The 27,797-nt window shown below is 49.9% G+C and overlaps 2 protein-coding genes across 6 annotated transcripts in view; both read right to left on the reverse strand.

Moving 5' to 3' along the window:
• Positions 1-12,409, reverse strand: part of wu:fb13g09 (ATP-binding cassette sub-family C member 5) — a 31,718-nt gene extending 19,309 nt beyond the window's left edge. The window contains exons 1-10 of one of the 3 annotated variants that reach the window (XM_060062709.1): positions 12,124-12,264; positions 11,236-11,941; positions 10,318-10,494; positions 9,347-9,502; positions 5,619-5,766; positions 4,469-4,702; positions 3,174-3,347; positions 2,367-2,514; positions 887-1,035; positions 475-582 (exon numbers count right to left, since the gene is read on the reverse strand). In XM_060062709.1, the coding sequence (XP_059918692.1) occupies positions 475-582; positions 887-1,035; positions 2,367-2,514; positions 3,174-3,347; positions 4,469-4,702; positions 5,619-5,766; positions 9,347-9,502; positions 10,318-10,487 (1,287 nt within the window). In that variant the 5' untranslated portion in view covers positions 10,488-10,494; positions 11,236-11,941; positions 12,124-12,264. Of the gene's footprint in view, positions 1-474; positions 583-886; positions 1,036-2,366; positions 2,515-3,173; positions 3,348-4,468; positions 4,703-5,618; positions 5,767-9,346; positions 9,503-10,317; positions 10,495-10,748; positions 11,215-11,235; positions 11,942-12,123 lie in introns of those variants that run through there. The other 2 variants (XM_060062710.1, XM_060062708.1) reach the window with 2 other exon arrangements.
• A 6,796-nt stretch (positions 12,410-19,205) lies between these two features.
• The window catches only part of enox2 (ecto-NOX disulfide-thiol exchanger 2), a 134,156-nt gene continuing 125,564 nt past the window's right edge, over positions 19,206-27,797 (reverse strand). For all 3 annotated transcript variants that reach the window (XM_060062720.1, XM_060062719.1, XM_060062721.1), the window contains 4 exons: positions 26,098-26,181; positions 24,675-24,783; positions 23,269-23,354; positions 19,206-20,140 (listed from right to left, as the gene is read on the reverse strand). In XM_060062720.1, the coding sequence (XP_059918703.1) occupies positions 20,006-20,140; positions 23,269-23,354; positions 24,675-24,783; positions 26,098-26,181 (414 nt within the window). In that variant the 3' untranslated portion in view covers positions 19,206-20,005. The remainder of the gene's footprint in view (positions 20,141-23,268; positions 23,355-24,674; positions 24,784-26,097; positions 26,182-27,797) is intronic.

Raw genomic sequence — 27,797 nt, forward strand, 5'->3', positions numbered from 1 at the left:
GGGGGGGGGAATGCAATGGTTACCATAGGGATGGGGGGGAACGCATGATGGAAAGGGGCGTGGTCTTTTTCCCCGTTTCATATAGGCAAGGCAACTTTATTTATATGGCACTTTTCGTACACGAGGCAGGCTCAAAGTGCTTCGGATTGAGAAAGCTGATTGTTGTTTCTTGTTGTTGTTCATTGAGACTGTCGTTTATGATCATTTGTTCATATGATTGTTTCGCATAATGAACATGTGCCTCCATACGGCCTGAATGATACACCAGTGTGGTGCCTGGGAGGGGAGGGGAGGGAAGGGGAATCTATTTAGGGAATCCATTTAGCGTAGCCTCAAAGTCACCCCGAGTCTCCTGAGCTGGGATGCTTCAGGGCGTTTTCACCTCTGTCTCTGTAACATCAGTCCACTGCAGAGCGAGGGGTTAAAAGCATGTCCCTATCTTCACCCCCCCCCCCCCCCCCCCCCCCCCCATACCTGGAATCTTTTGACCGCTACGGATCCCTCTGACAGAGACCTCACGGCCAGAGGGGTAACCTTGAGGGCGAAGGTCATGGAGTTGAAGACAGCCACCACGGTGAAGGCCTGTGAGAGAGAAAGAGGGAGAGAGCGAGAGATTAGCTTTGGTTGGATAAGAAAAGCAAACCAAACCTTTGACAAATGCAAACACATAGATAAGAACTTGTGTTTCAGTCATAAAGAGCCATCGCCTCTACGTTTGTGTGCACTTTTAACTGCCGGGCGTCGTTTATTTACAAAGGATCACGTTTCAGTAGCCATCTGTGTGCTACAAGTTGATATTTCTCAGCATTACACACTGTTTACGGTGTCCTGCATCAGTGGAGAACAAACACAGCCTGTGGCCTTTTACAATGTGGTAGAATCCTACCTGAGAGGCAGTGAGGTCATAGCCCAAGGCCATGTGCAAGGTGAACGTGCACACACTGGCGATCACCACGACGACCGGAGCCACACCGACCGTGAGGCTCTGGACAACACCGGCCCTTTCTAGAATCTTCTTCTCCTCCGTACGCACCTCTTTAGAGAGAGGGAGAGAGGGAAAGAGACAGACAGATGTAGTAATGTTAAATCCTATATAAATATTTACCGTACCGTAGGCCAAACCATGAACAACAGAGAATTAGTGGTGGGTTTCAAGGGTATGGGCGGTTTAGGAATTAAGAGGAATAATCAATACAGGTCTGCACAAGCCTGTTGAAGAGAGTGCCCGGGCTCGCATCGGGACTGGCCCCACACACACACACACACACACACACACACACACACACACACACACACACACACACACACACACACACACACACACACACACACACACACACACACACACACACACACACACACACACACAGACAGAGACAGACAGAAATAGAAGGGGGGGGGTGGGGGGGGGGGGGGGGGGGGGGGAACAGAAGGGGCCGTACCCATACATGGTATGAAAGAGACCGACTGCTTGCCTCTCTGTCTCTCTCTCTCTAGGCTTGTCTCTCTGTGTAAGTATTCCACAAGGCACCTACAACCTCGTTCTCCTTCAGGGGCAACCGTTCCCAGCACCATCGCACCAGAGGGGCCTTTCTGTTATATTCAGCAGAGGTGGAAAATGTGTGTGAAATGTGAAACGAGTGAAGCTAAAAAAAAAAAGGTTTATAACTCCCAGGTGGACCCGACGCCACCGAGCGAACGTCGGGCATTGTCGTTGTCGGCGTAACGGCCGCGAGACATCACGAACACAAGAGGTGTTATTGCGAGTCGGTCCTCTCGAGCAACGCGGTAATTGGGCGACAAGAGGAGAGAAATAATTACAGAGCGAGGCGAGAAATACAATAAAAACTCACAGTTGGGACTAAAACGAAGATTTAACTGGTGATCACAGAAATCACAGGGCACCGAGGTGTGAGCCACACTCCCACCTGGATAATGTTGCACACGTCGAAGGAAAGAAGTGAGCGGCAGATTCAGCGCTAAGCTGGACGGGGCTGTGCAGACCTGCTCTAAACTCACAGCCACCCGAATTAACCTCCAAGATGAAGAAGGAGTCGTCTCTGATTGCGGGGACCGACCGGTCAGGGGCAGATTGCTTGCTACTCTGGGGGGGGGGGGGGGGGGGGGAATAAATTGGCAATTTAGTTTATAATTTGCCGTGTTTAAATTAAGTGGCTCTTCACTAAGGAGACGGCCATTAGAAGTGGTGCAGAAATAAAGCCGGTGGGAGATGGCATGCGTGCGTGCGGGTGACTAATGCTGGGCTCGGGTGAAGTTGGCTGACCACAAAAAAAAAGAAAAAACACAAAACAGGAAGTGTGGTTGGTTTGGAAACCCTGCTGAGTCACGGTGACTGCGGCGCTTACTGTGTATGTTCTGGGCGAAGACATCCTCCCAGCAGTACATTTTGATGAACTTTATGCAGCCGAGGATCTCGTTCATAAGCCTCACGCGCCGGTCCGTCACGGTCACGCACTTCCTGCGAAAGTACGCCGTCAGACGCGATGCCAGCATCTGCTCGTCGGGGCAGAGGGGAAGGGGGTGCCGCAATGGGAGAGGGGAAATGATGATGGAGAGAATTAAGCAACGCGAGGAGGGGAACTGAAACCAGAAGCATACATCAGTGGATCTTAGAGAGCGACTCGAGGTTCGACAGCGGTACAGATGGTGTTGCTGATAACCCTGCAGGCGGTCCGAGTGTTATTGTTGGCAGGGGTGACCTGCACTGTCCTGCACAGGAATGGGAGTCCCTGGGAATAAATAGCTCTTGCACGGGAATACGTTGGCCTGGAACCAACACTGAGGCCCGAAAAACAGATTGACATTGACCAATGACTTCTGTCGTCAGGAATGTCAGCAAAAACAATTACAAATTTGCCACATCCCATCCTCTATCTATTGGCAGACATGAAGGGGAATTACATTTTGTAAAGGGCAAAAAGTAAAAAAAAGAAAAAAAAAAAGGTTTTCACTTATAACTTTTGCAATGGGCAGGACAACTTCAGCGGGGTGACGACAAAGCAGGCAAAATATTGCATCAGGAAAAACCTCGCCCGGGACTTTTGGAGCGTTTCTGGTTTCGGGGAATGACAGCCGGCTTCAGAGCCGCCTGGAAGTGAGAGAGATAGCGCGGTGCTTTTGATCAGAGCCCTACATGGCGTCCTTAGCCTCACCATGGTCGGGTAGAAGAAGATGAAGATGGCCGAGCCCACCAGAGCGGTGGGTCCCAGGAAGTAGGTGGTGTAGGCCAGGCCCAGGACCCCCACCAGAGGCCCCCCGGCCAGAAGGCAGCCCATCAACACCGCCTCGTACAGCCGCTGCCCGTCGCTGGAGCAGATGTTGATCAGCTGGACGGGGAACACAGGAACACTCAGAACATCTCAGACGTCTCCCAGAACCTCTCCCAATATTCACATTGGGTGAAGGAGATGGCGAAGCCGAAGCTAACGTCGAGCGGTTCTAAAGGTAATACGAGACCACGAGGCTGACTCGGCTAAGAATGGAAGCTTAATGTTGACTCTACGGACAGGACGGGGAGAACGGACAGGGAATCAAATCAAACTTTATTTATATAGCGCCTTTCGTGCAAAAATGCAATAAAAAGGTACCTTAGAATACCATGAAAATAATACCAACAATTATAAATAAAATGGATGAAGAAAATGCTGAGCTAATAGGTGTGTTTTAAAGGTTATTTTAAAGGTTCTCCCAGATTGGGATGACCTCAGCTCCTCCGGCAGGCTGTTCCAGAGGCGAGGACCACGGACACTAAATGCCGCCTCCCCATAGGTCTCTGTCCTCACCCGGGGAACAAGTATAAGGCCAGAGGACCTGAGTGATCTATTCTAGATGGAGCATCAGAGCCATCACTGACCAAGAATCCGGGCGCTAAACCCAGGCCCACCTGGGGGGCACCAAAAATTAAGGTTTATAAAAAACCCAAAAAATAAAAATAAATTACATTATTGAATTACAAAAATATATAAATTAGTTATGAAGAGGCCCACCGTTGTTTTATCTTAATTGTATAAATATCCCTCTATTTCGCCAATTTAGATGTTTTTACCTATTATATAAAAAGAGGCCCCCCCCGCTCGGGCAGCTCGTGTAGGGCACCGAAACGGCCAGCACCGGCCCTGCTAAACCATTGGGGAAGATGGATTGAAAAGAAAGAGAGGGAAACATCAAGCAGCATACAACTGCAGCAGGTCAGATCCTTAAACAAGCGGGGGTCTCGCTAAACGGCATATCGCTGCTACGCGGAAAAACAAACCATGAATGTGGATGTTTGTGTGGGTGTGTCTGAAGTGCTTTTTTAATGCCTATAGCAGTACTTTATTTATAGTTTATATTTATTTATTTATTTATGCATACTACCTCAATGATCTTTTTGAGGTAGCACTTCATTTCGTTGTATGTGTTACAACGACAAATGAGGATGGATCTAATTTGTTGTAACCAGCTCTACCTCCCCGGGGCTGATGTCCTTGGTGTTGCGCAGGCGGAGGATCTTGTGGAAGGCGAAGGTGAGCGCGGCCCCCCGGAGACGGGCGGCCGTGCGGTAGTTGACGGCCCACATGAGGGCCAGCGACCAGGAGCGCAGCAGCTCCGTGAGGACCACGCCCGCCACCAGGGACAGGCCGTAGGGCAGCCAGCCCTCCACGCTCTGGGAGTACTCCAGCAGGGCCCGCACCAGGAGGGCCTGGGAGGAGCCAGGGCCACGGGTTGGAGAGCCAGGGGGGGGGGGACAGAGGGGAGGTTAGTGGGGGGGAGGAGGAGGAGGGGATGGAGGTGAGGGATGGGGATGTGGAGGGGGGAATGGATAAGGGGGAAAGGTTGGAGGTGTATGGAGGAGGAGAGGGGAGGAGGAGAAATGAAAACAAAGAAGAGTGGAACATAGGGAACTGACTAATTAAAGAAAATGAATGTCGAAACAAAGTAAAAAACATGAAATATATGAACAAATAAAAAAGGTCTGTTCAAATGTTGACTCACTGAAAAGAAAAAAAGCTTTGATGTCCATAGAGATACACTAGGTCTATATGAACGGACTTATATGCAGACAGCACCGTTCCAACGCCAACAAATCTTGGAATGTGAGTCCAATACATCACGGTGCAACGTCCAAATCCACTTAATGGTATTAGCGGTCGTTGGATGCATGTAGTGTACAATGAGCCATCCCCAGAACAAACAGGCATGCCTACGAACAATGCTCTCCATTCAAACATCTGAGCACAAGGAAACTCTAAACAAAAGAGCAAAAAAAAGAAAAGGGTAAGCATTTTGTTGCAATATTAATTACTTCTTTCTTTCGTTCTATTAGGAAGATTAGAACACAAAGCCAGAATCCTGGCAGAAAAAAAAACCTCCCGGCCTATTTGTGACCAAAGCGTGACTGGGCACAAACCAGCTAATCTGTGTTCCTGCTGTGGGCTTCCCTGTCTAGGCTTTGTTATTATATCTTCGCTACATTTTCGTTTCAATTTCCAGACCGGCGTGAAACAGGCTGAAGAGATTCTGTTAAAAATACCGTCGGACTCGGGATTCGAACCGGCGACTGAACGGCCCCCGATCGGCAGACCGCACGAGAGGAGAAGAGAGAGAGGGGTACTCACAGGCCCCACGAAGCCAGCCACCATGGTGAGCAGCAGGGCGAAGATGGCCACCAGCATGCGGGTCTGGCAGAACCTCCAGAGAACCCGGGTCAGGGAGGGCCCGTCTTTACCGCCTCTCTTCAGCTCCTCGTTCCACATGGACTCCAGTCTGGGGACGGAGACGAGAAGCATTGTAATGTACACGACGACAAGGGTTTTCAAGCTACTACAGCGTTTTGGGCGGCAGTAGCTCAGGAGGTAGAGCGGGTTGGCTGCTAACCACAAGGTGGATAGTCAGATCGCCGGCTCGAACTAGAGTGTCGAGGTGTCCCTGAGCAAGGCACCTCACCCTTACTGATCCCGACGAGATGGCCGTCGCCTTGCATGGTTGACTCCGCCGTTGGTGTGTGAATGTGTCCAACAATGGGTGAATGTCAGGCAATATTGTAAAGCGCTTTGGATAAAAGCGCTAAATGCAGTCCATTTACACTAATTATGGATGATTCAAACTTTCGACATGATGAGGAGATGAGTGTTTTGTGAAAATACGAATATCCATACATAGCTGATACTGCTTCACACACACACACACACACACACACACACACACACACACACACACACACACACACACACACACACACACACACACACACACACACACACACACACACACACACACACACACACACACACACACACACACACACACGAAAGAATAGGAGGAAGCTCTGAAAACTCGGGCCTGCATTGCAAACAACAGCAGTCCAAAGGGGAAGGGAAAACAAACACCAAACAGTGGGGAAGGAAACAATCTCAGCAGCACGCCACCGCACCACCGCTAAATAATAAAGGCTAGCCGCGGGGCTGAGCGAGGCAGATACACGATACCCGCCGACCCCGCACGCCGACGCCACATCCTTCACCGGCCCCACCGCGAGACAAGGTCACGCTGGCCCGTGGTCAGGTGCCGGCTTTTCGTCGGGTTGGAATGACACCATCCGTAACGAGGCTGTTGGAATTACCGCCATAAATGCAAAAAGATCTGGCTAATGCTGCTAATGCCGCGGTGGCGCCGCATAATGTCCCATAAAGGGGCCGACGTATCTTGTCGGCCGAATGCATGGCTGCTAACGACTCTATAAAGGCAGTGTGGAGCACAGCTGCTGAGGCTCGTTTAGGCCCTAATGGTTTTATTAAAATGGTATCAGGGACTGAGCGACCGGCCGACCCACTCCCAGTGCACAGCGCTGCTCGTTATTCCTGAGTGAAATAGTGCTAGGAAGTGGGATCTGCAGTCAGTCTCTTTTAATCGTACATATATACACGTATGGGTGGATGGATGGATGGATATTTTTTAACTGTGAGCAATCCATAAAACATTCATTGAATACAATACAAAAAAATACTACAACAAACAACAATAATGAAACTACTATAATGAAATTGGAAAGCCTTACAAACATCTACCCGGTGTAGCTCAAAAACCCAAGTAAAGTCTGGTTGAAATACAAAGAAAGTCAAGAACTTTCTTATAAAACTTGTTTTTTTTAACAGTTTTCCTGTCTGGCAACTTTCCTTAAGCTCTGAACAACACCAGTCCAATCTGAGCCGAGAGCCCATCTACCTCCAGCTGGACTGGAGTGTTTTGATTGGAGCAGAACTCTCAGAGTCTGAAAGAGCAAACAAATAGACACGAGGACGGCTTTCCCAGAGTGTGTAAACCAAGACATCGCATTGATGGTTTGCACCTCACTGCACACTCTCAAGTGTCAACTCTCCCAGGACTCTCCCTCCCTCCTCTCCCCCCTCTCTGATCCTCTCCTAGGCGGTTGGGTTGCATAACTGTCCTGGCTATGTAAACACAAAGCCAAGCCCTCTGCAGTGTTCCAGCCACCCTTGCCAAGAAGATCCTACACCATTCCCCTTATCTCGCAAACGTTGGGGTGGAACACGTCATGCAAATGGACTGCAGTGGATGGCCCATGCAAACACCTGTAGTACAAGTCCAGACACATCCACATCAGGCCTTCGCCCTCCTACTGACTCACCGCACACTAAGGGTACAAGTTTGTGGTTCAGAGACCTCGCAGACATCGTATTAAAAAGGAGTTTACGGGAGACACTGTTCTCACTCTCCCTGCGGGGATGATTGAACCCAGAACATCACAACATATGCGTCATCGGATGTTAGTTTGGAGTCCGGGAAAAAGAGACAACAAGTGCACAGGGGATTCACATTTCCAGTTTCTTAGTTAAAATAAAGATTTAAAAATCAATAGATCCGATGAGAGCAACTGTTACGGTACAAGCACAGACACGGGAGCACAGTGCACGAGGATACTTCCTCTATTGCGTAATGAACATAAATCCACCTATCCTACAGCACCAACGGTGTCTTGCTGACGTCATGTTTGTTACAATCAGCGCGCTCTGTACCGTGTCTTGGCCAGAGGACAGCTGGCAGATGTGCAAGGATTTCCCCTTTAAGTCAATGATTTGAACCTGGGGCCTCAGATGATGTTCATAGAGTCCTCTGACGAGTGTGCGAGAGAGAGCGAGGCACAGGTGCACAACGGGTAGTCGTGTTAGTGACGTAACAACACACAGTCGCCGGACTCACGCTCACCCTAATCTCTAATCCTCTCTATTATTGGACACCATGTGTGTGTGGGCCCATCTCCACTCTATTGGGCTGGAGGCTGGAGGCTTGATGTTCCTCTGTTGATGCCCCAGCTACAAAGACTTCCTACATATGTTCAGACACGCATGGACAAACAGCAGAGGACACACCTACATAGAGATAAGGTGCACACACACAAGCTTGCACAATGGTCCATTATTTGCGACATGAATGTAAGCCTCTTTGTTATTAGCAGGCACACGCGTACAACAGTACATTCATGTAGTGTTTAGAGGAGGAGTCATCCTGGTTTTTATGAGGATCTGAGTTTTACCCAGAATGTCAACTATTGTACTACTATTATGATTCAAGGCTTCTGGAAATTGTATGTACTTCAGGACAGAGGACACACACACACACACACACACACACACACACACACACACACACACACACACACACACACACACACACACACACACACACACACACACACACACACACACACACACACACACACACACACACACACCTCATCTATTGTGCAACAATGGTCCCACCTGGAGGGGTCTAAGGATTCTTAAGCCCCCCAAGCATACTTCAGGGGGTGCTTGTGTTGGTCCTGAGCTGCCACATCAGTCAATCTCATACATTAGGGTTTCAAAATTTACCAAACTGGGTAATCCCGTCGGTTGACCTTTGATTTAGAAAACATTCAGGGTGGGAGTAACAGCACCAAACGTAATGGATGCTTCAAATACAACCACGCCTCAAAGAGTGGAAGAATAAATAACAAGGCCCTTAAAAAAAAGTAAGTAAATAAGTACACTGGGTAGAGTTCTAAATCCTCATGATATAAACACTACCATGGTTAAATAGATATTTTAGTTAGCTAGTAGAGCAGATTCCATTAGTGGACTCACATATTCAGAATCATTTCTTATTCTGTAGATAAGTAACTGTGTTGGAAATCCGCCCAAAAAAACAAATCATACAAAAAAAGTGTTTGCTTGAAACGTTGACGCAACACTTTCTCACACTATTACAACAACCAAAGCCATGGATCCGAATCCAGAGTACTTTGTCACCAACCATGCCCCCGCTCTTGGGGGTATCCTGAGCTCACCTTTGGCAGTTGGTCTCGGCGGCTTCGTGGCACGACAGGCCGCAGACGTCGTGGATGCCCAGGCTGGACGCGCGGTAGGCCTTGAGCGCCAGCGGGGTGAGCCAGTGGAGGGTCATGAAGGAGAAGAGCCCTGCGTTGTCAACTGGGTGCTGGTGTCTGCAGGTCAACAACAAATAGGGGCGGGGGGGTGGGGGGGTTAGGTGCTATGGATCACAACAACATGGGAACTTGGTGGGGGGGGCACTTGAGTGAGTGAGTGAGTGAGTGAGTGAGTGAGTGAGTGAGTGAGTGAGTGAGTGAGTGAGTGAGTGAGTGAGTGAGTGAGTGAGTGAGTGAGTGAGTGAGTGAGGGAGGGAGTGAGTGAGTGAGTGAGTGAGTGAGGGAGAGTGAGAACGAGAGAGAGTGTGAGTGAGTGAGTGAGTGAACGAGAGTGAGAGAGAGAGAGACGAGGCTGGGTTGAAAAAGTCTTTCCCCTCATGATAGATCAAACATGGCCGAATATGTTTGCACAGTCATTCACATGCTCTTCACAAAATCTGAGGAAGTGATGTCCAAAATGGCGGTGCAGGCTATCAGACCTCACGTGTTCCGACAGAGAGGTCTGCTGATGGGGGATAAGAGCCCTTATCTCGCTCACAGCCCTCAAGCCACAGCTAATGACGAACGTGCATGTACAGCAAGTGTGTACATACATATGTGAGGGTATTTACACAACGTGACAGCACAATGTGTGTGTGTGTGTGTGTGTGTGTGTGTGTGTGTGTGTGTGTGTGTGTGTGTGTGTGTGTGTGTGTGTGTGTGTGTGTGTGTGTGTGTGTGTGTGTGTGTGTGTGTGTGTGTGTGTGTGTGTGTGGAATCAGGTTTTCCTTCCCTAAGGGCCAAGCCTTTCCTAGGTTCGTCAGGCAGTCAGGCTCATGACTCGGTGGTCTGATACGCGACAGTCTACATCGACGGATGTGAGGCTTGTTTACTTGTGCGTGATCCTGAAGGGCTTGAGCAGCTGCAGGCTGTGTCGGTACCGGCCCCGGTTCTTGGGCTCCTTCTCCAGGGCCTCTGCATCCTCTACCTCCGCTAGGGAGTCGGGGTAGGACAGGGGAAGGCCCTCCACACACCCCGCCGACTCCAGGGCATCAGGGAACATGGCTGCCCTGTGGGGGGGGGGAAGAGAGAGAGAGAGAGAGAGAGAGAGAGAGAGAGAGAGAGAGAGAGAGAGAGAGAGAGAGAGAGAGAGAGAGAGAGAGAGAGAGAGAGAGAGAGAGAGAGAGAGAGAGAGAGAGAGAGAGAGAGAGAGAGAGAGAGAGAGAGAGAGAACACACACATGTATAAATAACACCTACTGTCAGCATCACAGCCATGCTGTCACTTAGGATAAATAAAAAACGAACGATGAAAACACACAAACATCAATAATTCATCAGTAGTTTGGCTCTCCGAGTCTCAGAGGCTCTGGGGGGGGGGAACTCTCTGAGGAGTGGGCTCTTTGAAGGCACACCGGGGAGGCGAATCAATAGGAGACCCCTGACCCAGCCCCCCAGTGATAGCGCACACACACACACACACACACACACACACACACACACACACACACACACACACACACACACACACACACACACACACACACACACACACACACACACACACACACAGCGTTCTGCTGAATCACGCTGTGGGGGCCGGGGACTGAGCCTAGCAGTCACCTTGGTCAGAGCTCTGGGCCCCACGCCGAGACGCACCGCTAAAGCACTTATCTACTTAAAGACGCCACTCTACCTGCCGCGGAGCTCAGAGGGCGTTTAGAGGGAGATGCTGGTTTGAGCCGCCGTCAAATTCTCTCACTCTCACACGCTGTCACTGATTCCCCCCCCCCCACACACACACACACACACCCAGTACGCCAGGGGAAACTGAGCCCTCCGGGAACGGAAGAGGGGTAGGCCACACGTGCTCACGGTGGCTGGTGTCCCTGGCTGTGTGGACATTTTCCAGACTCTCGCTGAACAAGTTTAACCTGAGAGCCGGCATTGACGCAACAGCCCCGAGTGTGTGAGCGGTTGCTGTATACACTGTACTGCGCTACAGATATTTAAACACACTGCAACGGGCATGCACAGTGGCAGGGCTTTGGGGGTAGAGAGTGGGAAGGAGCACAGTTGAATGAGAGGTCCCGCAGAAGGACACACACACACACACACACACACACACACACACACACACACACACACACACACACACACACACACACACACACACACACACACACACACACACACACACTGTGAAGTTTGACACAAGGCTGCTAACTATTCTGCGCTATCTTTCAGGAGATGTTTGCCTGCTATTTTTCTCAAGTTTCCTTGACATTGGAGTTTTCAGATACAAAAAGAAAATACTGAAAAGAAAATAACTTCCTTCTGTTTAAATTGCTTTTATTTTCTTGTGGGTTAGCAGCTCCAGGAGTTGTATTGATTGTTTTGAGCTGATAAAAGGATACTGTTGGTTGGGACCCCATCATCTTTATACTTTGTTGCGGTTGCTGCCAAGCAGGCTACGTCCGGGTCAGTGTAACATGATCTCAGCTCACACGCACATGATCTACACGCGAGAGTTAAAAACAGGAGCACTCACACGCTCCTCCAGAAAGCCACTTCGCCCGTCAAACCAACCGGTAGACTGGGATGTCATCACCATGGGTTAAAAAACAACAACAAGGCAACTAGTTGATGGGTCAGCACTACACAGAAGAGACAGGTTTTCATTTCGAAAAATACACTTACATGCAAGTCGTGACTCTTGGAGTCACTTGAGCAGAGCCCTTCTTAGATCCTGAACAGCTATGACTAGGAACGGATGGCGAAGAGGTGGAGCAACTCTTTTTGAGTTGTCCATTAAACCTGTTGCTGTACCTCCGTGGACGCTCCAATGGGCCGCGAACACATGATCGCCCGGAGCGAGAGGGGCTGACAGACAGCGGTGGCCCTTTCTGAAGGCTGCACGTCTGGGTCCGTTCAGATGTGTACTTGTTGTGTGCCTGGAATAAGTTGCTGCTGCTCACCTCCAGTTCACTAATAACCGCGGGGAGAGGAATTCCCGATATTTCGCTGACGTCAGAACGGATTGACCAATGGGCGTGCTTGTGTTGTCGCCCTAGGAACGCGGAGATGAGGCACACGCCGGGTTTTGAAGGAGCGTTGTCCCCGAAGAGCAGCGGGCAGGCTGCTCTTCGGGGGGAGCCGGGGAGGCCTCTGTGTTTTGCGGCGGGGGGGTCCTCACCAGGCACTGACCCGGTCCTCCTCACCTTGCATCCACATTTCGATTATATTGAATGATTTCTTCAATTCAAATCGAGGACTCTTCTACAGTCTTATCAGTAGATGACGACTCTTCATTGGAGGTTTACTTAGTCAAATATGAATTCCCCCTGTAGGCTAGTCGTTGTTGTTTTTTTGTTGGCTATAGACCTTGAGTTTCTACTGTGAAGGATCTCTGATAAGGTGTGTTTATTTAACGTCGTTGGTAAAATAGGCTTATGGTGTTTCGTTGGAAATATTCCGCGAATTTCACCTAAGGAACCACTACTTCGAAAACCAAGAGAAAGCATTTGACCAGCGTGTGAATGCCTATTGTGTGTAAGTCTACCTAATGCACTAATGTAGGCTACCATGTTACCAGAATGGTATATGGAAACCGTAGCAGTAGGTTGGGACGTGAGACCACCTCAAATAGGAACGCCCCCCGCGGGCCGACTTGGGTGCTGTGGCTGTCAAGCAAGGAGGGCGACTGACCCCTGTTGATGAACCGTGCTCGATAATTTTCTTAAATTAGAAACAGATATTTTCTGTAGGTCTACCGCCTATCGTCAATTATTATATATATATTTTTATAATTAATTGGTATAGCCTATAGTTTACTTCATTAAGACGCTGACAACATATGGTGCATGGCTTGCTACATTACACTTTACACATAGATTAGTCCTGATAGAAATCTACAAAAAACACTGGTCATTCAAAATCAAAAATCATTTTTGGTACGTGGATGTAAACAGTTCTGTGGGACGTCTTTCCTAAAGCTTCACTCCCCGTCAGCTACAGACTGAACCGTGTCTGCAGTTTGTCAACCTATGTGGGCTGATCCACTTCTTGCGGCTTGGGTTTCTCTGTTCGTAATTAGATACATCGGAGGAGTGACTGATGTGATGTCTCCCATTTTAGCCCGGGAAAGATGTCTGATGACAGGGCTTTTGATGTAAACGCATTGTTTGGGTAAATGCATTTCACCACAAGCATGCATCATCTCGAACCCACTTGGGTCTCAAGCCCCGCCACGCTAATGGAGAAGACAGGCAATTAAAATCCTAACAAAGGCGGGTTTTCAAGGCCACACCGGAAATAAACGGGATTGTTCCACGTGGACAAAAAGGTCAGATATAGGCCTGTCTCACTCAGCAGTATATCAAACCCGGCTATGGAATAGCGCCAGGACCATGGGCTGGCTCCCTGGAACATGGCTGTATGCAGTGTGCCTTTCTTCAGAGACACCTTATCCATCCGCTGACTTAATGGCAAATCTCTGACACACGGTGGAAAGGCGATGAATAAACCACCACCGGACGACAGGCCGGGCTCACCTTACTGCAGGGAAACCTGCTGTATGCTGGCAAATGAGGAGGTATACAACCGGAGATCCCTGTCCCTCTCCCTATTCCTATCCCTAGCCGTATCCCTATCCCTCTCCTTAATCCTCTCCCTATTCTTATCCCTATTCCTATCCGTATCTCGGGATACTTATGGGGGGTTGAGGCTATAGTTGTTTGATGTCAGAACAATGGATTATTTTTGTCATGTTGTATTTTCAGGTATTTACCCCAGACATTATTATACTGGAGTTCATCCTAGCAGGCAGCACTATTAGGGAGGTCATTGATTTAAATGTCGGCTTGGTTGTTTGCAGGGAAGAAATTATTTCTTTATTATCACTTGGAGTGATGAAGGAATGAGGTATTTTCCATCGATACTCGTTCCTTAACTACTTCTGCAGTTCGGGGCGCACTGGATTGATTGCGATTAAAGCAGTCCCAAGTGTCCCTTCTTTTTTAAGTTTGATTACTTATTCAGATTAAAACATTGTAAGCAAAGGTTGTTGGGAGCATTTGCTGCAATATAAATCTTTCTTGTTCCATAGCTTTTCCAATGAATATATGCAACCCCTTCAGTCTAAAGTCACGGCCCTTTCAAAGGGATCGAGGTCCCCTCCTACTAACAGAAGAAAAACTTTATAGAAACATTGTCAACTCGTTTACCTACAGGGAAAATGTGGACATTGTGGCACGTGACACGACCATGAACAGAAGACCTGCAGGGCTGCTGCAAAGTTCTTGTTGCGTTTTAAAGCAATAGCCTGATTTCCGACTCCAAGGAAGAGGACTCAACAGGGAAGAGGCAAACATTTTATGTTGTAGTCACATGGGTCCCTGAGAGCGCCGGTGGGGTGTGCTCAAGCCCCACCACACTTCACCGGTTTAGTTCCCTGATGAAGTTCGGAGAGAGAGGTCGATACGGCAGTGCGGCCCCTGACTGTGTCGCAACACGGCCCAAACGACTAGCACACCTCGCCTCAGTGACTCCACCATCCCGCCTCGCCGTCGACCACGGACTGTGGAAGCCCCCCCTTCCCCTTCTTCTGTGGGGACCGGGGCTTAGAGGTTGACTACCAATCGGCTTTAATAAGAGATCGCCCATGCGTTAAGAAGAGCTCAGTGGTTGTCACTGTTGATTTTGCTGGAGCCCGTCCCTGGGAGACTGATGAAAGTGTGCAGCAAGGAGTCGGAAGGCTTTAGGATGAGCCTGGTGGCGTTGCAGATTTAATGACAGATTCAACTCTAGCGTGGCTTCCGAGTTCACCCAGTGAATGGAGTCCTTCCTTGTATAACGGTGCGGCCGGGTTTCTCCCAATAGGATAGCGGGGAGAAGATAGATGGAGGCTGGGATTATTGTCTAGAACAGAGCAGCGTTTAGTATTGAGAAAACAGCAGCATCAGTTTGTGAGGCGCCAGAGAAATAGTCACCTGGGGTTTGATTAGGAGGTTTAAAAGTATCATTTCAGAACACCAGTTATTCGCAAATTTACTCAAGTATTCTTCAAGCGTGCACCCCTGTGGTCTTCTGCTACAAACGACAACACAACATATATTACTGTCAGAATCCAACAAAACGTAGCAAATAATTCCAATTTATAATACACAATATTTTATATAATTTATATTGCCCTACGTTATTTAAACAAATCTGTCTTCATAGTTTTGCATGAAATGGTTCTTGTAAGCAGAAGCAGAAAAACAAATTGGAAGCTAATTATACGGGATTAGGTTTTAAACTATTATGAATTAATTCACAAAGCGCATGCATGCATCACATTAAGCTGCTGCCATCCTCAACTATGACATGCCAACTACAGCAGACGCGTTTCCCCGGTAACAGTACAGCAACCCAATGCATTTTTAATGGACAAAACTTAACTTTCCCACCCAGAGCTTCAGCATCTTAAGAGATAATTGCTGTGTGTGCAAAAGGCTTTTATTCTTTAGCTAAAGGTCAGTCCATGCATACATCAGTATCGGAAGCAGGCATACTTCATGAGAGAGAGGCAGTTCTGTCCCAAGTAGCCTGGCTGTAGGCTGTGCCGTCCTGGCTCCTTTATAAACACATAACCCTAGCATCTGATCAGGCCATTGATTTCCCAAACTAATGGTGCACATATGCCAGCAGCACAGACCTTAATTGCATTGGAATCCATTGCCAAGCAGATTCCTCCCAGACAAGCTGCAGAACAAGTATATGGCTTTTGGATCGAATCTCCGGGACATCAGCAGGTAATGTATAGAGAACATCATCATTCCCCTCCTGCACCAACTAATCCCCTTGTCTTTGGGTTGGCTTGGTGGTGGTGTTGGGTGTGTGTGTGCGTGTGTGTGTGTGGGGGGGAGGGTTAGAAACAGATAGAGAGAAGTAGGGAGAGAGAAGGAGAGAATCAACTGCATTCTCTCCTTCTCTCCCACTAAAGGCGACTAAATGCGCTTTATGGCCAATGCCTCAACACACACAGTAAACACAAGGATTGGAGTGTCGACTTCAATCTGTACCCCTGCACCATTCCCGGTGCTGGGCTAAGTGTCCTGCTCAAGGACAGCTCAACACACTCTTTCCAAGCAGAGCTGCAGATACAGAACTGGCAATCTGCATGCGAGTTCATCCTGCGCAATTGAAAATAAAGAATTTAATCTAAATGAAATAACAGTCCGCCACAGCAATGTTTAGACCTGTCACTCATTCTGGGTTAAAGCGAGAGGCTGGGATTCTAAGAACATATTTGGGGCTGGAAGCAAAGCAAAACATGGTAGAAAGCGAGATTCGCCACCCTCTGGATGAATAATCCTCAGGGGAGTAGGAATCTCTTTAGTTCTACCTCTGACGCTCCATAGACCTCACTCTCTAAGAGAGCATTCCAAGAGCCTCCAGGCTTGATCGCTACTGGTGCTGCTGTGCTTAAGTCGCTGCAGGGAAGGCACCTTGGGAAATGAAGTGATTTTAAGGCCCTTTAGTTCCATGCATATATAAATTAATGAACCCAGCGCCGCGTTTATTGAGAGCGATTCTGAGTGAGCCGATCAATCAATGTCATTATCCCAATCCAGCTGTCACAGGATAATGGCCCTGGCAGAATTACTAAGGAATCGCGGGGATTGTCATTATTCTGAGACTGGCCAATAGAGGGAGCTGTTGACTCGCAACCCCATGCCCTTGGATTTGCAACTGAAACGTGGGAAAAATGAAGACTGCTGACTAAAATTAAACCTTTTGACTTCTTTAAACGATGAAAACTGAACACATAACGGGCCTGCTTATTAGACCCAGTTTGCCTTCATCTGAAAGTTATTGTCTTCCTTCGTTCCCATTTCCAAATAGGCCAAACATGGTTAATGCGGATGCTCCATCGTTAGACTGTAGGCCCCTTCCTATGCACAAACAAGTTAAATGCCTTCACCTGCTCACTCAAGGGCATCCGCAATCATTATAACGCGAATCAAATCGCTCTCCGTCTGAAACATGAGAGGGACCGGCGGTAATTAGGAATATCAGGCATAATGACGCAGCCGTAAGTACCTGCTTATCTCCGCATGTCCAATTACGGCTTCCTACAACGTGACCTGCATAATCGTGCTTCTCGGAAAACGTATTTCCTGACATTTTCTTGCGGAACACCGGGACACCACATTATTCAGGTCGGGTGTGTCTGATAAACAAGGCCAGGTGCTTAAGGATATCTTTAGACGCCTCTCCTCTCCTCCTTTATTTCATAAAGTGGAACTGATTTTCAATTGCGTGTTTTCGTGCGCTGCCGGTAGCAGGATGTGCCGCGCCCTTGAACGCGTTTTACCGTAATATACCTTGCATCACATTAACGATGAGAGGAACACAAAGACAAGGGCGGCGAGAGGAGACCGAGGGGGCCTTACACGAGGCATGCTGGTGGACTTAATTAGTGCTTCTCCCCGCTCGGTGAGACGAGAGATCTGCGCTCATAAAACAAGACGAGCGACACATGCGTGCCTGCCTAAACGAACAGCTGCACAACAGTTGAATTATAAATGGCTCCCTCTAAAAACCTCAAGGGAATGACAATATTTAAAAAAAAGAAAATGTTTCCTTTACCATAGCCTAATTAGTTTTTGTCGGTGGGAAAGAGATGAAATGTGGCCGGGGGTGTGTGGAGAGGTGTGGGCAGGCTTATTCATTTGCAAAGGTATCATCAGAGCTCCTTTGTCCACAGATAACCTGGGTGTGGGCAGCGAGTGAACCGAGTAATTCACCGTGTTGCTTTGAGGATTGTCTCTATGTGCAGAGGAGGACGTTTTAAAAGTTAAATGCTACACTACACTACTACAGGCGTTTGTTTTACACCCACGTGAGTCCGGTGTCCTTTCAGACCACTTCCGTTAATAACAGATGGATAAAACGCCGGACAAATGCATAAACACAGAAGTCGAGCGTTCGGCAGGGCCACAACATGCTCATTAGCTATTAACTCATTTAAGCACAAGTGTGCTGACGGGGTCGAACGTTAATGTTTAAAAGCATCGTCTGCGGAGACAAGAGGATGCAGATGAGAGGAAAGCCCGTGTAATAGACCTTTGGCTCCCTGAGCAACTCGGGTGGAGCGAGTAGGCTGATAAACAGCCCCGCCAAGGAACATAAGATATACCGGGGCATGCTTGTGAAGACTCCTTTAGTGCTGCTCCTCAGAGATATCTTCTTCTTTTAAAAGCGGAGACCACTCATCTCCCTCCCTCCCCCTCTCTCTCCCTCTCTCTCTCCCTCTCCTTCTCCTTCCCCCCCCCCCCCCCCCCCCCCCCCCTCCTCTCTCTTTAATTAACTCATTAAGGCGTTCCCGTAGATGTGCTTCCAGGTGAAGCGTGGCTGGGCTGTACATGTGTGAGCTGGGGCAGGTAATTGCTTTAGAGGGACAGATTCAGACTTGTGTAAGGTTCTAACGCCTTGGGGGGGGGGGGGGGGGCACTAGAGCAACAACAGCCTGCCCCGGAGGAGGTGGCCTTCAGGCACAGGCGGACTGCAGAGAGAGGAGTGGAGAGCGGCCCTTGTGTGCTTGTGACAGTCAGGATTGATGGGGGCTGGCATGCTGAAGAGGGTTTACTCAGCGCGAGACAGTGGGCTGTATTTCCTCCGCAGGGTTTGATCTCTTGGTGAAGGGCTGTTTTTGAAGTCTGCACTTGGTTTCGTTCTTGTTGTCTCCCCCCCCCACCCCTCCCCCCTCGCTTATATCTACACACAAGAGGTTATTCTTTTTAAAACTTTTTTTATAATCAAAAATATCCAAGCATTTACAGTGTATAACAACAAATGGTTCTATGCAACTGTTAACAGCCTTTACAGAAAATGAAGAAATATATTCATTTTGATTTATTTTTACAAACCAGGAACCGCAAAAGAGAAGAGTGTGACACTGGAACTGTCGGTGGGGTCAGGGGTGTGGGGTGGGCGGGTCAGTGCAGACCCTGATTTACTCCCTGGGTGGCCCTGTAGTCCTGACCCGGACTGACAGCACAACCGAGCCAATCAGTGACGGTCGAATATCGCAACCCCACCCATGAGGGCTGTACTTAAATAATAAACGCATTTCGCGCTCCTCTGTGACATGTACATAGCCGATATATCTAAAGATATTTTGTATTTTCATGGACTCTCTCACTAAAGTGATGTGATACATGTTTTGGTCGCCCTTATTGCTCCGCGGCGATGACTACTAATCTGCTCCTCAAACTTCAGATTCAGGAACGACCAATCCTCAAATAAAACAATGTCTTTCCCGAACGCAAACACTTTGCGTTCATCCCTCGGGGCCACACACATACACACAGAGCGATCGTCGTACATCCTTCTACGATTTTCTGTGCTCGACGCAAAGTCCCTCGTGTCTGGTGGAGATTTGGTATGAAGCACTGGCTGTTCGATGCGTCCGTAGCAATGTCCGCCCCTGCAGAAAAAGCTCAAAAAACGGTGTGTCTGCTGACGTCGACGGGGCTCTCTCTCCGTGGGCCCCTCCCTGTGTTCGCTGAGCCAATGTCCTGAGGGCCCCGGGGGCCTACGACGTGCTTCTGATGCCCTCGAAGCCGCAGAAGCTCCAGCGCTTCTCCAGGCTGGCTCCGACGCCCGACAACTCCTGTCTGAAGGTGCAGGGGAGCCGCGACAACAGGGACTCCACCTCACCGGTGTTGATCTGTGTGAGGACACACACACACACACACACACACACACACTTTATGATTAACAGAACGATAACACAGACATCGCAATTTCCCATTTCATTGGCACGTTCAAACTGCATGTTCAGCACTGGCACTGCAACCCGGGGGCTTGAAGTAAAGCACCAGCATAAAGGTTTCCTGAGATGGCTCACACTTCCAAGACGACCTCAAGCCATCAGTGTGATGCTGAGGTGGCGAGGAGAAGGAGGGAGGAGTCGCGGCAGTTTCAGCCAATGGCAAGCGTTCTAGAGTAGGACTCTTCTGATGCTGTCTGGGAGCATTAAGGTCCGTGGTGGAGATATGAGGGCTGTTGTCAGGGCACACAATGGGGCTGTGTGTGTGGGGCGCTCAGATAAGCAGAGAGGATTGGAGTCGTGTTGTTGTTGTTGCAGCGTTTGTCGGGCCGGCCATCGAGTGATGTCGCCAGCCCTCTCTGGGCGGTTTGATGTGTGTTTGGTGGAGTAGGTGGGTGGGGAAGATTGACGCATGCGAAAAAACGCATTCAAGTGCTGACACACACTTGCATACACAACGAAACCCAAAAGGCTGGTGTGAGATGTTCTGTTCTTTCCTATGCGCGAGATGTGAAGCTGTGAAAATGAGTCAAGCAGCCTTTTGGGTGAGCTGCAACAGACGGAGAAAGACAGACAGAGAGAGAGAGAGAGACACACGGGATGAGAGAGATGAGCGATTTTCCTGACCGCTGCTTGTTTCTCGTTTCTCAGATGAAGTGGCTGCAGGCATGCCCCCTAAGAGCTCCGCGGTGGGCAGTGTGTTAAGGAGCAGCAGGAGGGAGCGAGTCCCTGAACTCTGCTGGACGGGAGCTCCGCTAAACAAACCCAAGGCCGACTGCCGGAGCCCGCCGTGTGAGCCTCCGATCAATGGTAGAGCACGGGGGCAGGGTGGCCGCCCTAGCTGCTGTTCTTGGCCCACGGCTGGTGAGTGCGGTGAGGAGGGGAAGGGAGAGCGGAGGAGGCAGGGTAGAAAGACAAGAGAGGGATAGGGGGAAGGGAGCCTAGGATCACGGGATCTGGATCTAACCTAGATCGACGACAAGACGTGTATTGTTGCCTGCGTGATGCGGGGGCGGTCGGGGTTGAGACTCAAAGCCTGTGGTGTGTCGGCTTGTGCGTGGGGGTGGGGGTGGGGGAGGGGGAGGCGGGGGGGAGAGTTTCCTCTGCATCTTATCACATGCAGCAGACTCGGTAATACGGTTTCCCCGATGGAGATATCGATCACCATCGGTTTGGCGTTGAAGGGCGATGATGGATTTAAAATGGCTCCTCAAGAGCGGGCTGTTCCTGGCGCCTGAGTGGGTCGGCAGAATGATTATTTAAGTGCCACATTAAACGATCCAACTCAGGTTAGTCTCGGTTACAGACAGGCCGGCCATAAGTCCTTGAAACTATGCTTCGGGCTACATTAAGTTCTGAACTACTCTATGTGGTGGTGTTGTTCGGCTTTAGTTTAGTACATTCGCCGGATAACAATAAAATCCCATTTATTGACATGCATCGTGTGCGAACATCGTGTTACACTTCCATTTCCGACAATGTAATATCCCTCCGTGTTAAGTCGAAGGTAAATCAGGTTATCATTAGTTGCTCCACTCTGCACTGTTACCTGTGTGAAGCGCTTTAGTTTCTCTGGAAACGGAGATTAAATGTACGAAGGGCTTCAAGGGGCTTTCGCCTGAGCCCGAGGTCTCACACCGCACAGCGGGGCCACCTTGGCTTACAAAAGGCCCCTGCGTCAGCCCTACAGGAGGCCCACGACAGGATGTCTGTCCGTGAGCACATGAAGCCTTCGTCGTTAATTTGGTTTGGCAGGGTTTCGGCCAGACAGCTTGCGTGGGTGCGTCGTACGTGTCTATGTGTGCGTGTGAGAGAGAGTGCTCGGTTTTCCAACGTCATCCAGACGCTGTGCTTGGTTTATGCAGAGCAGGAGAGAGAGACGGCGGGGGGTGGCGGCGGTGGCGGCAGGGGTCTAGCTGCAGCGATGGACAGACACTGGGTGAGGCCACGGCTCTATTCCTGGGGGCTAAACGGCCCCTCCCAGACGAGCCTTATGAAGCTCTGCGGCCCCTCCGAGTGACAGCCAGCGGCGCGACAGGCGTGTGTCACGTGGGCTCGCACGCACGCAGGCTCGCACGCGCGCACGCACCCACACACGCGCGCTCCTTCTAAAGTGATCCCCTGGTTTGTACACACAGGCAGCAGTCCAATTTGATGCAATTTAACTTTGGCCATTTCCAATTACCCAAACTATTTGGGAAGAAATGAGACAAGCTGGATTTGATGGACCAAAAAACCAGTTTGATGGGTACCTGCTCGTTCCATGGCGATGGATATGCCTAGGCAGATGAATCAATGTTTGAACAAACGGGGGGGAAATAAAGAGGGCACCTTGGACACATTGGCATTACCCGGATCCAGGTTACTGTGAAGTGACGACTCTCCACGCAACACATGAGTTTGGGCCTGTGTCCACAGAGCTTTGTGTATTTCTGGCGTTCTCTGTGCTGGCACGGCAGTGGGAGGCACTGGGAGGCACTGGGAGGCACTTGGATGGATGGCTGGGGCATTGATTAAAATGCTGCACATCTGTGCTTTGTTTACTGTTCCCATGACAACTGGCCACGCTGGCTCCTTCGTTGGCAGCTCAACACGGTAAAGATAACGGATAACGGTTACGGTTTGGGATTTGTGAAAGCGGACTGACTGTAGAACCGTTCGTTGCGACAGCCTGCCTCTTTTTGTCCGAAAAGCAAAATGCTCGTTTGACAGCTGACATGTTCTGTGATTGGTTGACTGGGTGAACGAGACTTGTGACGGCAGCGGTTTTCTGAAAAGTACACTGTGACCTAAAGCTCCCGGTTCGGTCCCACTAAGTCTCCCAAACACTCTGGGCACTTTTACTTTTTTTTTACTTTTGCTGGAAGGTGTTTGCGCGTGCTCTTCCCTCGCCGAACCAGGAGAGACACAGGCGCTCAGAAAGGCTAGGACGTGAGAACTGCTATTGACCAGGGGGGGGGGGGGGAGTCTGCTGCCGGGCGCCCCTCTGTCTGCCTCCGGCCTGGGGGGGGGGGGGGGGGGCTTACCTTGGTGTCCAGCCGCTGGAGGTAGGAGCAGATGTACTCGATGCTGGCCCCGAACGGATGGACATGGAGGAACGTGGAGATGATACCTGGAGGAGAGCACAGGGCGGGGGGGGGGAGTGAGACATTCACTTGAATACTAATCAACAGAGTGAGACGTTCACTTGAATACTAATTAACAGAGTGAGAGGTTATCTTGAATACTAATCAATCGAGTGAGTCGTTATCTTAAATAAAACCAGAGTGAGAAATTCACTTGAATACCAATTACCAGAGTGAGACGTTACGTTTGATACAACTATACATATAGAGTGAGACGATAACTTGAATACATGCACAGTGGGGGACATACCGATAAGTAGACTCAACGTGATGTTATTCAGGACCAATAGATACTATAGCATAAAGTGCAGGTCAGGATCCATATATATTACAACAAAGTAGACTCCATTTACATTCCCTCATGTTCCATTGACAGTATATCATAAAGTAGATTAAATCGACTGTAACTGTTGCGCTACAGCCCATTCATAAAGCAGAGTCAATTCGGTGTAAATCATAGGGTATAAAGTGGGGGTACTGGGATGCCTTCACTCACCGACAGGGAAACGGGTGTTTGAGTTCCTTTTAAGTGGCTCCTGCGCAACCGGGCTGTGAATTATAGTGTTTAATAAAAGCTAGGAGGCTGTTTGGTCTAATCAGAAGCCCCCCCTACTCCCCGAGCTCCCCCCAGCCTGTCTAAAAACATCTGCTCCCTCGGCGAGGCATCCTCCTCCAGCAGAGAGTCTCCCTCCTCCTCCTCCTCCTCCTCCTCTTCCTCTTCCTCCTCCTCTGGTGAGTACCTGCCTTCGCTGCCTCACTCAGGTTGGGGGGGAGCCACGGCAGGGCTCTGGCTAATCAGGATTTGGATAGTCGATTATCGGGCCGATTATGGCGGGCGGTAGGCCTGCGACGACACCTGCGCGCTGGGCATTGCGTCGGGGGGGGGGGGGGGGGGGGGGGGGGGGGGGGTTGGGGCTCCGCGGTGACAAACAGAAACGACAGTCCCAGGCGCTCACTTCAGAGCCGCAGAGAGTAGGGGCCGTTTGGATCGATTCCTCCGACGATGACGGACGCGAAAACTACCGGTCTTCAAAATGGACTCTGCTTTATGAATGGGCTGTAGCAGTTGTACTGTAACAGCTCCAGTACATTTATCTACTTTATGATATGCCTTCAATGGAACATGAGGTCATGTAAATTGAGTCTACTTCGGTCTTCAATAAGATTCTGTGACAGGGCTCACACTTTATTTTGCCCTTTATTATATTATTATTATTTATTTTATTTTATTTTATTTCAATCCCACGGTGTGTTACATGTGCTGTGATGGTGGCGCGGTCGCCATGGCAATGTTTTTGTCAACGTACCGACTAGCAGCGCCTCTCTCTCTGATTGGACGGGGCTGTGTGGCAGGTTCTTCTCCGGCACCCCTTCCTTCTCCTGACTGCACGACACCACCGATGACGCCGTCGCCTCCTACACACACCAACATGCACACACACACACACAATGGTCAGAAAACCTCAAGCAGCCCTAGGTTAGCATTAGCAGCTAGCCCTTAATGAGCAGGTGTATTGGCTGGAGTGCCTGCCAACACCAAACTAAAAAAGCCGCATTCATATCCTCCTTTTAGCCGCGTGCACGTCCTGCGCACAGGTGTGTACTACAAATCAACACATTTCCAAGTCATTTTCCCGAGCTGTCGGCACGGCTGCCTCAGTGTGGCACGGCGTTAATGGCTCGGACACAGAGGACACTCGCATACAAATGATCCAAGGCCAACGGAGAGAAGGAATAAACACGTGGACCGTAATGTTAGAGAAGAGACAACGCTCACAATGAGAGACACAAGCGACGCAGCCACATGACAGAATGAAGTCACAGGGAGGGGGTGCATAGAGATGGGGAGAGGGAGAGAGAAAAGAGGGGGAGGGAGTGAGCGAGAGAGAGAGTGAGAGAGAGCGAGCGAGCGGGAGAAAGATGGGGATAGAGAGAGTGGGATAGAGGGAGAGAGACTTGTTGGGGGTTGTGTGTTTGGGGGGGGGTAATGTCTAGACTATTTACTGTGATGGGCTCTGACAGCAGAGAACAAGGCTAGTTTGTGTTTGTTGTCCTACATTTGAGTGAATTTGTTATCTCGGCTCCTGGCCGCCTGCCAAGTGGACTCGCCTTCTGAAGACCAAGGAAACTTGTTCCCAGAAAGACGTGTGGAATACCCCTAAGCTATGCATCGGTCAAGTGTGTGTGTGTTGTATAGTTTGTGGAGTGTCGAATCCATCTCTGAATACCCTGACCCACTTCTGTCCGTATCTTTATGTATTATTCAATGAAGATTGAGTCCACACCTGTACATTCATATTACAGTCACTTAGTAGAACTTTGCTCATGGGCGGCTTTAGGTAACTGTGCGTCGGAACCAAGAACCTTTGGGCTGGGATTGGCTCATTACGATTGGGGATGTCACAAAGAATTTGAATGTTATTCTGACTCAGTCCCTTGAAAAACGATGTGTTGATCAGTTGTGTCATGAGGAAAAGAGCAGCGAGGGGAAGCTGTGAGAGAGAGAGAGAGAGAGAGAGAGAGACTTGAAAAAACGACGTGATGATAAGTTGAGTCTTGAGGAACAGAATGGTGAGGGGATGCTGTGTGTGAGATTGAGTGAGTGAATTAGTGAGTGAATTAGTGAGTGAATTAGTGAGTGAACGATGGAGTAACAGAGAGAGAGAGAGAGAGCCCCAGATGGGCGTCGGGGAGGCGCTCCGAGGGGTCCCGCCCTCCTCTCCTACTTACGCTGGCCTGAAGAGCGCTCTCCTCGCCGGCGGCGGCGGCGGCGGCGGCGGCGGCGGCGGCCTCATCCCCCTTCGACGTCTCCAGCTGCAGAGCATTAGAGAGAGCGGGGCGGGCGAGGGAACACGTCAAAGAGGAGCACGTCTCACACAAAGTGCATGCACGCATGAACGCCCACACGCACGCACGCACGCACACACGTGTCCTGCGTGTGTGCGTTCATGCGCGAGGCACTGCTCTCCCTCAGGACTAATCAACAGTGCGTTTCCTAAACACAGTCAACACCGGCGCCCGGCCTCCATATGGACGCAGTCATCATTACGCTCCTTTCTTCTGCTGCTACAAAGCAATGGAGGCCGTTTCATCCTGCAGAGGTTGGGCTGGGAGTCTGTTCAGTGCAGTAAAGCGCTGATATGATAACGGTCAGTAATGTGACAGTGATGGCTCCGGTAGGGCTGAACTTACAGCGTGTACAGATCTGTCTTACACGGAATAACGCCACCGCTGCGCCTGCCCGATCCATACAGAACAGAAACCACCAACCACACCCCCCTCCCCTTCCCAAACATATCGACTCCTCTGCCTCCCTTTAATTAGACTGCCTCCCTTGATTCATGTGCGTCTTCAAACCGGCAGATTGAATTAGCATATGTCCCATATATCCCTCTGACAGGAAAGGTGGGGCCGGAGGTGTACGAGCATGGGGGGAGGGGGGACGACGACGACACAATCCAGCAGCTCACAACAATCGAATCAACGTCGTCTCGTTTAGAGGCGGTATTGACAGCGTTGTCTTTCCGTTTGACAACAGAGCTGAAGAGTGCTCTTTATGGACATGTGGCGTCCTCGCCCAGCGAGCCGACTCATCTGCTGGGGTTCTGCCCAGACACGGCCTCGCCTCGTGTGACTCCGCCACAGCTTCAGAGAGACTCAAGTATTATCCTTAGGTAATTAAAGAGCTGATTGAAACTGAGGCAATCAATTCAGCTGCCCCCGGCCCCCCCCCCCCCATCCCCCTTCACACAGACCTGAAAAGGGGGACATTAGCCGACATGAACAGAGGATTCCCGGGGAAAACGAGAGGGACAGACGCAGTGTGTGGGAAACCGGTGACATGTGAAATCGAGAAACATGACCCCGTGAAAACCGGGAACGCTTTGCCTAATTCATAGATCACAACGCCTCGGTATTCACGAGTGATATTCCGTGTCGTTCCGGCGGGCCCCGACGACGGATGTCACCACGGTGACGCATACCGCAGGGTCGAATTATGTCGGGGGAAACTGATGGAGTCGTTCGATGGGATGCGGTGATGAGGTAGCCTTGGAAACGGATATGCAGCGGGTTCGAAGCTCCCGTTACGTAGCGTATGATGTTATAGTGGAGCAGGGCTGGGTTCAAGCTCGCGGCTACACAACATTAAGGAAGGGTCGTGATACTAAAGGTAATGCAATAGACAAAACATTTGCTCCTTCAGCAGAGGAGACTGCGTCATGCAGGGGGTCGTGTGTGGGAGGGGGGGGGGGTCGAGTTTACATTTAGGGCATTTAGCAGACGCTTTTATCCAAAGCGACTTACAATAAGTACATTTGTCATAAGAAGTGCAACAATATATCGCTACTATATCGGTACATTAAGGATGTTCATAGAACCAAGTGCAAGTACAACAATCGCTAGGCTAACCAATTCCCCGTGTTACAGCA

Source organism: Gadus macrocephalus, chromosome 10 (assembly GCF_031168955.1).
Source record: "Gadus macrocephalus chromosome 10, ASM3116895v1".
Classification (NCBI taxonomy): domain Eukaryota; kingdom Metazoa; phylum Chordata; class Actinopteri; order Gadiformes; family Gadidae; genus Gadus; species Gadus macrocephalus.